Source organism: Crocodylus porosus, unplaced genomic scaffold, assembly GCF_001723895.1.
Source record: "Crocodylus porosus isolate Cpor-Errol unplaced genomic scaffold, CroPor_comp1, whole genome shotgun sequence".
NCBI classification, from domain to species: domain Eukaryota; kingdom Metazoa; phylum Chordata; order Crocodylia; family Crocodylidae; genus Crocodylus; species Crocodylus porosus.
Window position 1 is genome coordinate 8,359,677 of NW_017728926.1, and position 12,638 is coordinate 8,372,314.

The window sequence follows — 12,638 nt, forward strand, 5'->3', positions numbered from 1 at the left end:
TCCATGGGGCTTGCTGACATTGTGAAATTAATTTCCATTCCAGACTGGACTGAAAACAGAAATCTGTGGAATTTCCTAGGAAACAAAAGATTTGAAAAACGCTGATTTTCATACCAATTCCACCACTCTCTTTGGCCTGGTTTTCCTTTTTTTGATTTAAATGTTATTTTATAATGTATCAATCTACCATACAAACTAAAAATCCATTTCCAGAAGAGAGAATATTAAACATGAAAAATCAAAAGCCTTTTCCCTCATTTTTTTCCTGCTGAAAATGGTCATGCTCCCACAGAAGGTCTAATGCCAACGAACTGGAATTTTCTAATGGAAAAATGTTCCCTTAGCAATTCTTTGACCAGCAATAATGATAGTGTTATAAGCGGGCTGGAGAATGCAGGTGGGTGCAGTGTCCTGATTTTGTAGTAATAAAGATTTAGAGAAAAAAATGACAATAACATTAAATGGGTGTATACAAAATGGGAAAAGGTCACAAGATGATTATGACTGGTTTTGGCCCAACATGAAGGGTCCTAGTCCTGGGCGAAGCCTGTGCCACAAAGCAGAGGATAAACAGTGACAGAGCACAGCAACTTTGAAGCTATATTATCTGGCCAGCACCATGTGGGCCAGTTTAAAGAAGGGTTTCAGCCCTGGCAGATTTGAATGAACGCAACATTATTATGGGGCAACTCAATGGGCAGCTCTGCTCAAGGTGCAAAGGGCAGGCACAATGTTGTAATGCCCAAGGGATGCAACGGAGAACAACAGAGACGCTTTACTGTGTAGTAGAGCAAGTTTCTGCACAGTAAGCATCACTGTCTACCCATGTGGACCCTTACTGAGCAGTAATTTGCTCTGCTTTGCTAATCAACAAATCTGGTCCCAAATGCCCACTCATGTAGATGCCTGCCCAGGGTGGGTTTACCCTGGAGTAAACCCATCCGGCAGCATTTGCATGTGTAGATGTGCCCAGGGAGTGCAATCTAATATTGTTGTATAACTGAACAAGAAGCCCTTGCCAAGAATATCAGGAACAGGCTGGTTGCCCCCTTCCCAAGAGCATACTGCAGAATTAGAGGGTGCCTCTCAGGATTTAAATGGGGATCAAGCCCTTGAGGGGATCTGAGTTGCAAGAGAACCACTAATCAACAAAAATGAGTCTGAGAAGGAAAACAGGCCTTGCTGCTTCAGGGCACAAGACCACAATCACTGGGGTCAAGAGGGGCATTCCCTTGGAGCCGGCCATCCCGCTGTCCCCTCCCAGCCAGTACTGGAACATTTCTTTCTCTGAATCCTTTGGCAATGTTGAGACAAGGCTCTGGACCTGAGAGCACACCGCTCTGTGCCAGCCTAATAACTTCAGAGGGTGCTGCTCGTTTTGGCTTGGAGTGGAGATGGGAAGGAGCAAAGAGTTAACAGTGGCCGTTCCTTTCTCATCACAGACCAGGTAAAGGACCAGATTGTCCAAACACCAAGTGAATCCAAAAGGGCCAGTGGAGCATGAATACCAGCACCTAGCATCCCCCTCCCCCTTGCATGCCAAGGAAAGGTTCAGGTTTCAAATACTCCTTTGTGTCGTGCAAACACTGCAGCTAATTCTAGCCCTGGACACCCTGTGCTGCACTGTGGGCGTGTCTCCATGAGACACTAAATGTGCAGTAGACTCATTCTACCGCGCATTAGTGCGTCACGGCAAAAGCCGTGTTAATGCGCAGTGGAATCAGTCTACTGTGTATTAGCATCACTAAAAAGGCATGGGCCAATGTTACTGCACATTTAGTTAGTACCTATTACAAGACACTTTTACATGTGCAAGTGCCGGGTGCTTTCAAAAGCGCTCAGCGCTGTAACGCTTGCAGTTGTATACGCAGCGAAATGTGCGTCAGCACTGAGATAATGACAGCAATGCGCTTTTGAACTAAAACACAAAGAAGGTGCTTTATTTCCAAAGCACACCGCTGCCATTTTCTGCACGCTGACACACATTTAGCCACTTATATAACTGCATGCAGTGTAGCGCAGTTCGCATCAGCTCGTGCATGACACAGACTCAATTAATCCCCGGTGCATCACAGGACAAAAAAGTAATATGCAGTAGCTGTGGTGCATTAGTGCACGTGTAGACGTGCCTGATGAGAGCTGTGAGAGCCATTATGTCCTGGTGTGATTTGGGTCATCTGGCACTAAGATCGTTTGCTTCTTCCACTGCAAGCTCCAAGAGCAACGACGACAGGAGCATCCTGCGGCGTTATGTGCTGGCTGATAGGACAGGCCCACAAACTGCCGCTCCTTCTTTACATATGTTGTTCCATTATTTATACCGTGTGTGTGCGTGTGAGAGAGAGAGACAGAGCGAGCACACACTCCCCGAGATGTTCTGTCACTGCCTCGAGTGTCTTGGGAACCGGGACCTCTCCCTTCCCAGATCAGTCTAATGTTCTCTTCATCCATCTTGCCACATATTCTGGGATCATTTCCAGGGGTCAAGTAAATGCTTCTAATTTACGCAATATAGGTCAGGACCCATTTAACAGCTTACAGACTAGCTTTTCCCTCCATACTATTCCTCTGGCTCTTGGTGATGAGAAAATAGGTCACAGGCAGCAAGTGGAGGGGGGATTAATCATTTCCTCTGGCAGCTGCTGGGAAAAATATTTTCACTTTCCCTTAAAGTTTTTAATTAGCTATTTTGTAATTGTTCCTGTCTAGTTTATTAGAGTCCTGGCCAGGAGGGACAGACTCTCAGGTGGAAAACTCCCCTGGTTCCTCACTCCCTACTCTCAGGTCCCTCCTACCATCTCCCTGGGGCTGGGCCCCTCCTCAAGCTCAGTGTTCTGGCCATGGGTAGGGTCCAGCAGGTAGGAGAATGTGGCTGGTCTGCACTGCAGGTGCTGCAGTAATGCTGCCTCTGCCACAGATGCACTGTACACATGCAAAGGGCTTCCACCATGTCCCATGGTCACATGTGTGCCATACATGTATGGTGGGGGCCAAGCCCCGCTTCACAGCCGGACCACCCCTGCTTAGAGCAGGACTCGAGTCTTGCTTCACTTTAGTGCAAAGATGTCCACCGCGGGGCTCTGTCTGGTGGAGCACGTGCACTCGGGGAGTGCCACAGCTGCTTCCAACTGGGATAGCGAAGGTACATGTGCGATTCATGTCCCATGTTGCACTGGTGCAGCCTGGCCATGCACTGTCCAGTTCCAGTGGTGTGAACAACCCTCAGGTAGACACACGCTTAATTTTGGAACTGAAGGCTGTAAACCTCTGTGGAATTACACCAAGGATGCATTGGACCCAAGATACTAGTATATCAGCAACTGATGTTCCCGCTCCAGGACAGGGCCACCATCCGCCTCCTCAACGGAAGGGATGAGTTACTCTTTGGGTTCAGGGCAAAGGGTCTGCTATCTCCTCTCCAAAGGCCTCAACAAACTCTTGATGTGTGAAGAGCGGGGAAGCTACTTCCAGTGGACTAAGAGTTCCTCCGTAGTGATTTCTGAACAAAGCTACAATGCCAAAGCAGAGCCGGCCCTGTTCTGCTCTTTAATTGATCTCCTGGGAGCTGAAGGGATTATACTCAGTGCTGTTCACTCTCCCTTTGTGTCAGATACGGCTGAACCTCGCTGTGAACCGCAGCAGTGTGAATCCTGGCTGCACTGCCACTCCATGATCCTGGGGCACCTGCTACCTCTTGCCATCATGGCTAACCCCCCCAAGAGCTTGACAACTAGCATGGCAAAACTTGTGCTATTCCCCCCATATGCGCACTGAAGGTGGGCTACCCCAAGCTGTTTTGATACCTTCTCATAGTATTGCAGCTCATAGTCTAGGATGACTCCATTGGGTTGGTCAGGTTGAGACCACGAGAGGGTAATACTGTCCACGGTGCGGCTAACCTGATGCATGATGGACACAGCAGAAGGAGCTGAAAGAGAGAGAAAGAGAGAGAGAGAGTAATGTAAGTCAAATGCAAGAGTAGACGGCACTTGAATCTGATGGCTGGGGGCTGATCTGCTCATTACAGGGATGGAGTACAGTTCCTGGGCAGTTTTTAAATAGGGCCCCTGAAGCCAGGGTACCATGTGCAGGTCATTTCTGGGGCATGCATATCAACCTTGCGAGTCTGCCCATCTGCTGTTTCCCTGCAATACGTAAAAGTTAAATTAGGGTAGCTTTGCATTGTGTTATTCAGTGATAAAATGGCCAGCTTAGCTTTTACCTACGCGGGGGGAAAGTGGGCACACGGCCAGTTGCCAAGGAGCAGCAGGTCCACAGTAAGTTGTTGGACTCCTTTTAACTTTAACTTTGTTCATTTGCCCTTATCTTACACCTATCTTGTCTCATTTTGTTGCAAGCTCTATGGTACAGAGACCATGCACATCACTTGGTATGATGGCCCTGAGAGAGGCTGAGCACTACAATAATGCAAATACTAAATAGCAAGACAAATACTGCAGATAAATTAGTTCAACTGAAATAAATACAAAGAGCATTCCCACTTGGCTGGGACAGAGAAATGCAGAGTATGTTCTGGCCCCGAGGGATACAGTATACAGCCCATGCTGGGAATATGAAAAGATCCCATCCATTACCAGCACTGCTGAGTGACCAAAACCAGGCACAGAGAGCCAAAGGACCGACGCTGCACAAACCTGACCGAGCAAAAACGCTTTTATAGTAGAATTTCCCAAATATGTAAGTTGAATTACTGCATCTAAACAAATTATGCCCTGGCTCTCTCCTTTGAGTCCTGAAATATTTCTGAGTAAAGCTACAACACATGTAAAATGATTAGGCACCCTTTGTTTTCTCCTCCTGCTCTGCACGGAGGTATTTCCCACACTGCCCAGACCATCACCTGGATGATGCCATTCAAGCATGTGTTTGTAATACTCAATGTGGCCCTGTGGGATTTGATACTTTGTTCCATGAAAAATGGTACTACTTTCCAATGACAAAATAAACGGAGATGTAATGATCCTTCCCTAGGCTCTCACTTTATCTCAGAGACAAATGTTAGCTTCCTCCGTCTCCATCCTCCTGGGGGAGTTCCCCAAACACTCAGGCACTGGGGTTAAAACAAAGGAGGGTTTTCCTCTTCCATCCTTTGTTTCTGGGACGTGTGCCCAAGTACACATGCATGCGGTCATTTGTGTGTGCACAGGCCCTGTAACAGAAGGACAAACGGTGCATAAGTGTATACTTAGACCCTAGAAAACTGACCAAAAGGAAACAGGATGTCACCCTAAATGCATGTGCAATTATTACACAGGAGGAACTGGAATAGGTGCAGTACAAGAAAGGGCAAAAAATGTGGTGTGTACAAACGCCCATAGAGAGGGGCTGTCGGCTGACACGGTTGTGGCTGGGGTGGGATCACAACACCCCAGCCCCAACAGCTGTTGTCGTTTTTGATGCTACACTCACGTTTCTGAACGCGCTGGAAGAGAACAATTAATTGTGCTCATGACTCCAGGTGTCTGCACGTGCAGCGGGGATGAGAGAAGTACCCAGAGCCTCGTTTCCGCTGTGCAAGGACACTTCCTTCCCTTGTCTGACAAACCAGACTCCCTTTGTCCTACCTAAGATGAACCATATCCTCCCAATACTCAAAGGACTTGGGACTCCCAGACACAAGACACAAGCAGAAGCCTTTCTTGGCTGATGTTACTGCCCCAGATTCTCTGGACTCTTCTCATTGATACCTTTTGCCTGAGGCTAGTTCAACAAAGCAGAGGCGGGGGGGGAAAAAGCGAGACAAGAAACACTGTCAGTTCAGAAAATATTTTCTTTAGAAAAAGCCACAGGCATAAAGTGACAATGTCCTTCCCTGTAATACAGTCTGCAAACTGCTGTGTGGGAGGATATTGAAACCTTTGTATTGCCCCAGACAGCAAATTCTTCAGTGTGGAGACCAGGGCTGAAATTCTCATCCTAATGAAATCAATGGAGCTCTGCCACGGGCTCTGGTGCAGCCAGGATGTTACCTCACGTCTCCATGCGTGCATGCAACATCAAGCAGCCAGGGCACCCTCGTCCTGATGGGAGAATCTCAGTGCAAAACAATTGCCATTGTCAAATATTAATGAAGAATCATGATTTCCTGATGCCTATTTGGACACTCTGGACCCAGAAGGAAGGAAGTACTGCAACCTGTATTGTTGCAATGAATATGTGGGAGTGCCTCGCTAACAGAGTTTATAATATCCCGTGTCAGGGCACGGACACACGAATAAGATAGTGTGAGCTAAGCGTCTCAGCACATCAGCTGTTCCATGGTAAATTAACCCTAACCTCCTTGACCGGAGCTCTGACTGAAGACAAGGTAGGTATCTGGGCTCTGACGGCCAAGGTTGGTTCATTCTGGCTCTTGCTTCAAGACCTGAACTTTTGGCAGACTCCACAGGCCAAATTCTACCCTCGTTTGGGGGTAAAGCCCCACCGATCCCCTGGGCAGCTCTCAGGGGCATCCCCCGTGTCTCCTGCGCGTTTGAATGCATGTGATCCAGATCAAGCTGGACCTAAACTCTGTCACGGCTCTGCGGAAAATCCTGCCTTCTACTCTTGCAGCAGCCGCGCAGAGGGAGACAGACGGGGATCTGAATAAAGGCATCGGCAAGAAACCTCAGGGGTGAGACGGAGCCACGTTTTCTCTGCTGCTTTTTGTAGCAGCAATAAAAGCATCCAAACCACCCTAATTCCACTGCAAAAGGGGGCCTGATTCTGACAACAGATGAAACCCGCTGGGCAGCGCGCTCCCTTCTGCTGGACAAAATAGGCAGTCAGCGGCTTAAATATTCCTCGCTGTGTTTTCTGTGTTGGGATCCTAGAGTTGAGTGTCTGGCTTAGCTGAGGTATGTACGAAGCAGCAAGCTATTTGCTTCATGATGCCTCTGCGCCGGCTCGCAAAGGTATTTGGTGCTTGCACGTAACGGTGCAACCTGTTGTTACAGGATTTTTTTTGCCTGTTGACGTTAATAAGGAATATTAAGCTATAAGAAAGAAGGAAAGAGAATGGTAAGGGTTCAGCACAGTAATATCCTGCCTGCACAATTCCAGCACAAAGAAGAGCCGGAGTGATTCTTGGACTTCATAAACAGCCCAGAAGGGCCCATTACAGCCCCTCAATGCAGGGGGCAACCACCTATGGCTCATGGGCCGGATCCATGCCATGAAGATTTGGGCTTGGCCTGAAAAGGCATGATTTGGTTGGGGGGAGGCACCATTTTAAAGGGATCTCCTGCTCTGTGCTCTCACCACCAGAAATAGCAACTTTGCTGCTGGGTTTTTTTTGTTTGCCATATTTTTTTGGCAGCACTGCGGGGCAGAGAGGGAAGAGATTATAGCAGCAGGGGACCGCTGGTGGGGGAAGGGGGTTGGTGGCCTGCAGCGGTGGCTGGGGCGCAAATGCCTGCCTTGCCAACCCCTGCATTAATGTTTCTCCCTGCACAGGACAGGGCAGGGAATCTCCTGCATCTAACCCCAAAACCGGGGCTGAGCCCCAGTGGGGATTTAAAAAAGACACTGCTTTTTGATCCAAACACTCCACGGAGAGCCTACCCATGCCGACGGCTCCTTATTTCTCTGTTGAAACTTATGTGCACTGCACCTATTTTGAAATTTCCTGACTTGAGCTTCAGCCCCTGGATTTTGTTCTGCCATTGCCTGGTAGATTAAGGAAGTGTCAAGAAATATGAATCTCTCTTTGGAAGTAATTATAGGTCCTGAAGAAATTCCCTCATTACCTGATCTTTGATTAGCTAATTTGCTTGAGTTTTTTAAGTCCCTCATTATTAAGCAGGATTCCCAGACCTTGGATCATCCTGGTAGCTCTTTCCTGAAACCTTTTCAATGTTTTTAAATCTTTTTTGAAGTGTAAACCCCAGAACTAGATACAGAGACCCCCCATGGCCTCTGCCGCGTTGTATACAGAGATAGTAACAACTCCTCACTCCTCCTTGATATTACTCTACTTTTGCACCCATGGATAAAGCCAGCCCTTTTGGCTATGTGATTGTTCTGAGGTCTCACGTGGACTTTGGTTGCATACAATGTCTCCTCCATCCTTTTCAGATGCACTGAATGCCATCCTCTATTTGGTAAAGGTGCCTACTTCACTGAATGATATTGCACTTGACTACTGAAAAGCGTGGCTGGACTGAGCCCACTTGACCAAGGCATTCAGACAGCATGGATGTTCCTCTCTTGTTGCACATCCTCAGTCTTTCTGTATCGTTTCCTGTGCCTTCTAGGTGATGTTCATAATGCACTTCTACACAGAGAAGAGACTATGCAAAAGCAGTGCTTCCTTATGCAGATCTACTCCTGGCCTACGTCGGAGTCGCAGATGTTGGCTTGAGCATCGAGGGCACGCTTTCCTTATTTCATTTCCGGTTAGCCCTGCAAGACCCACACAGCCAAGAGAGAGGGAGCAGTGTCTGGTCCTTTTTCTCCACACACATTTCCATCAGCTTTGCATGTATGATCTCCCTATGGGGTTGCAGGTGGGAAGGAGAGTTTAACCCAGTTGTATGGGGTTTGCCATCGGTGAAACGGCAGGATCTTGACTCTCCAAGTCCTGCCTGCATTCGCAAAGACACATTTTCATTGTAACCTGGGCCCATTTGATCTGGAACTTACTGAGAGACTAGAAAAGAACTGCACAGCGCCGTTTGCAAGAGCCCTGCACATCGGTGATCCCCTCTGTCCTGGCCATCCCTCCAGCTCCCAAATCCTGCAAGACCCAGCCCAGTGCCTCTGCCCTGACCCCTTCTCTCAAGTTCAGCAGTCGCCCTACACACACTGCATTGTGCTCAGTGGCGCTCTCAGAAAGAAGTACAATTGGGAAAGCTGCTGTGTAATGCTTAAGGCTATTCATTATAATAAAACTGACAAAAGTCAGCAGGGAATCATCTGCCTATGAAGAGCAGTATCTGGCAAATAAGAGAAAAATAGGCCCATTTTTTTCAGGCTTTGTGTCTCACATCAAATAGTAGGCTAAAGGAAGCATTGCTCCAGCTGGGAGGGAATCTTAGCCATGGTTGAGCTGTTTATAGGCACTCTGGGAAGCTGAGATGCGATTCCTGCCTCCCTGGCTTGGGACAGACTGCCGAGGCCCGGGCGCACAGGTCCCATCTCCTGTCTCTCTCTATTTTGTGTCAACCTGCCATGTAAATCTCGACCACTGCTAACGAGGGAGAGCAGATGCATTCACTTTCACTGGAGAGGGGGGGAATAAGTCTGCGTGATCCCATGTGAGTGCTCAGATGAATACACAGCCCAGACCCATCGCACCATGAAACGACCTGGTCTGGAGTCACCCTGGGTCCGTGCTGCTCCCCGGACACACCGTCGCTGGAAGCTGCCCTGTTCCCAGTTGCATCTGAATGGCCGAGGTCTGCCACTCTGCACCGGTCCCTGTCTCCAGGACCATCACATCTGGTACCGAGCTGCCATTCCTTGCCACGATTAAAACAGGCTCCTGGAGGTTTGGAGCAAGCTGACTCCATGCCCTCCGGGAGCCTTGCTGCAGAGAGGCGCTAGCCGATCTGCTTGGCTGTTCAGAGCCACTGGGACGTTGCAAGGCCTTAGCGTTTGTCTCAAGGTGCGGAGACCCACGATTACGGTTGTGAGTTTGGAGACAAAAGTGGTGTTGCGAATGAAGCACTCAGAAGAAGGGAGGAAAGCCGGACTGGAGACTCGGACGGAGGGCGGCTTTCCCCAGAGTCAACAAGAGAGCTCTCTGCAAGGTCCCCTGGCTGCTGCGTGGGGGTTCACCGGGATTATGTTACTTTACATTTTGGACGACATGCCAGTCACGGGGGAAACCACAGTCTTTCTCCAATTTCTCTTTCACGATTTGTATCTCCGTTTGAAACCCTGCCAGTTCTAATCCATCCTTGCTCCCGCGGCCCTCCCCCCTTCCCCAGCTGCCAGAGTGGCAGGACGGAGCCCTCCGCCCCCGGCTCGTCCCCGGGTCTGCTCCATCTAGGTTCAGACATAATCAAAGGAGCTCCTTTCCCTTTCTGGCGTATGGGAGGATTGGGTTACCAGCCGCCTAGCCCCCATCTCTGATCGCTTTAATCCCCCTAGCTCATGTCCCGTCAGACAGAGTCAACATTTGCTCTGGAAAACAGTCCTGACAAAGAGCGTGAAGCTGGCCCACACCCTCTCTTCAGGAAAACGTCAAAATTAACCAAGGAAATGAAGTGGTGAACAGCTGGGAGTTTTCCAAGCATCTCTTCAGAGCCCCCCTGATGGAGCAGGGTCCCCGGAGTCAGGTTACTGGACTGGGAACTGCTTTCATTCCAGGGTGGTCAGCAGGGGATTCTGGCATTTGCAATTACCCGCACAGAAAACCGGCTCTGCCCTGAGGGTCAGACCAGGATTCAAGGCAAGACCTTGAGCTGGAGACGACACAGCGGGAAACATGCCACGGAGATGCAGCCTGCTGCGCTGGTAAGCGGGCGGGCGTGCCGGAGCATCCCGTCAGCAGAACAACGGGGTGCATGCAAACCCCCCAAATGCAGTCAAATTTGCAGGGGGATGCAACTTCCCAGGGATACAGATTAAACCTCAGGGTAAGACGGCAGCCAATGTCTCTGCTCACTGGTCCATTCGGAGCTGTTTCAAAAGGCGCAGTAGGTGCTACGGTCTCACGGTTTGGTGTGGGAAGCTGGGAAGGATACAGCAGAACTGCTCCAACTTCAGCACAGCTTCCTCCAGGACTGAAGTTGGAAAGGGTTGCTACAACAGCAGATCTCCTGGCTTGTCCGCACACGCACTCATAACTCCACGTCATCTTAAAATCAGTGGGAATTTCCTGAGACCCTCCAGAGCAGCGGTACTCAACCTTCTGGCCCCGTGGGTATTGCTAGAGAAACGGGCAGAGAGACCGGCCCGGTCAAGGTGTCCTGAGGAGGAGCAGGGCGGAGCGGGCAGGCTCTCTGCCAACGTCCCCTGCTCTCGGGACAGCACGGGCAGCTGCACGCTCTTCTGACTTCCGAGTAGAAGTGAAGCTGTCACTGAAAAGGGGCAGAGTTGAGGACAGTTTAATAACCAGCATTTCCCCTTGGCGCCCGAGGGCCGGGGGATTCACGGGCCCTGCTGCACCCGTAGAAGACGGGCGGTTTGCAGCTTGTGAGGTTTTGCTTCTGAGGCGAAGAACCTCAGGTTTCAGAGGCCCCAGGCAGGTATGGCACCTGCCTTCCCTGGACAGGCAGCCCCTTCCAGACCACGCACACATCGTTCACACGCACAAAATCTCTGGAAAACTTCCCAGCAGGCCCAGTTCTCCTGCCTCCTGGGTTTGCAGCTACAAATGCTGGAAGGTCATGAAAACAGGTGGGCTCTGGCTGTGGCCCCATCTGGAGGAATGAAAGCCCCAGCTGGTATGGACTGCGGTTTTATAACCAGCTCTGAATGCCGCCACACCAATCGCTTGGCTTGGGCAGATGAAGACTGAAATGAAAACCTCTGGTGTAAAGCAGCAGCAGTCCCCAGGATGGCAGACACTAGCACCTGGGAAAGTGTCAGGCTTTGCAAACACTCAGCAAAAGCCAGGGTGGATCGGGTACAGGTGACAGGACCTGTGGATGTGCCATGGTTACTATACCAGCAGAGTCTCCCTATGCCTGATGAAGGGTGTTTGTGCCTGAAAGCTTGCAAAGCACTTTTTCCCAACTATTTAGTTGGTCTAATACAAGAGATCACATCGTCCCAAAGAACCTTGTCTGCCTATGTCCTTAGACCAACATGGCGACAACCAGCAACCCTGCCACAGTTACTACAGCATTGCACAGGGAGCTTAGTACACTCTGAATTTCTTGTGCCCCTAGCCCTGCAAACTGTTTGCTGCAGCAAGACGCATTCATCATCTCTTCCAAACGTGTAAGCCAAGGGCTAGCCGCTGGATCGCTCTCTGCCTCTACCGCGCGCAGGGAGCAGGGGTGGAAGAGCTCTCTGCCAGGGGACAGCCACACTCGTTAACCAGGCAGAGCCTCCCACCCTTTCCTCGTGGCTTTTGTTTTCCGAACGTCGGCTCCAGATGCTGTGGAACAGGTTTCGGGAGCCCCAGGCAGGTAGGGGAAAGCGATCCTTAACTGGTGGCATGATTTATAGACGAGGGAAGTCAGTCGGTGGGAGATCCCACAGCGCCGGTGGTGGGAGGCTCGGCGCGTTTGCCAGGAACGCTCGAGCAACATAGCTCATGTTCCAGTTTGCCAACCTCCCCCAACTGGCAGCTACCGGACCAGAAAGAGAAGTCCTGAGGAGACAGCAGCTGGTGAGGCTTCTGCCATCTGGGAGTCCTGGCTCGGGGCAGTCTTCAGGCAGCAGAGGGGGAAGACGATCCAGACAACACACAGCCCCCTCCGGCATCCTGCATCCGCAGCTCTCCGAGCACAGCCTGCTGAGTGGCAATTTCCTTCCAAAGGAGTTTGCTCCAAACTACAGCAGTCGGGCCGCAGTATTGGGGGCCGCACGGGAGGAAGAGTGAGAGGAGCAGGGGTAGCAGCCATGGCACGAGCAGCAAATGTCAAGCGGCAGCAGCAGGTTTTAGAGGCAATGGCTGCAGAGACAAATAGTGAGACTCGAGGAAGAAATCCCTGGGTTAGCAAAAGTAGTGACTAGAGGAT

General features: G+C 50.2%; 1 protein-coding gene across 4 annotated transcripts in view; it reads right to left on the reverse strand.

The window, feature by feature from the left end:
• Positions 1-12,638, reverse strand: part of EPHB2 (EPH receptor B2) — a 74,380-nt gene that overhangs the window by 17,658 nt on the left and 44,084 nt on the right. For all 4 annotated transcript variants that reach the window (XM_019541349.1, XM_019541347.1, XM_019541348.1 and 1 more), the window contains exon 5: positions 3,804-3,928. In XM_019541349.1, coding sequence (XP_019396894.1) covers positions 3,804-3,928 — 125 coding nt within the window. The remainder of the gene's footprint in view (positions 1-3,803; positions 3,929-12,638) is intronic.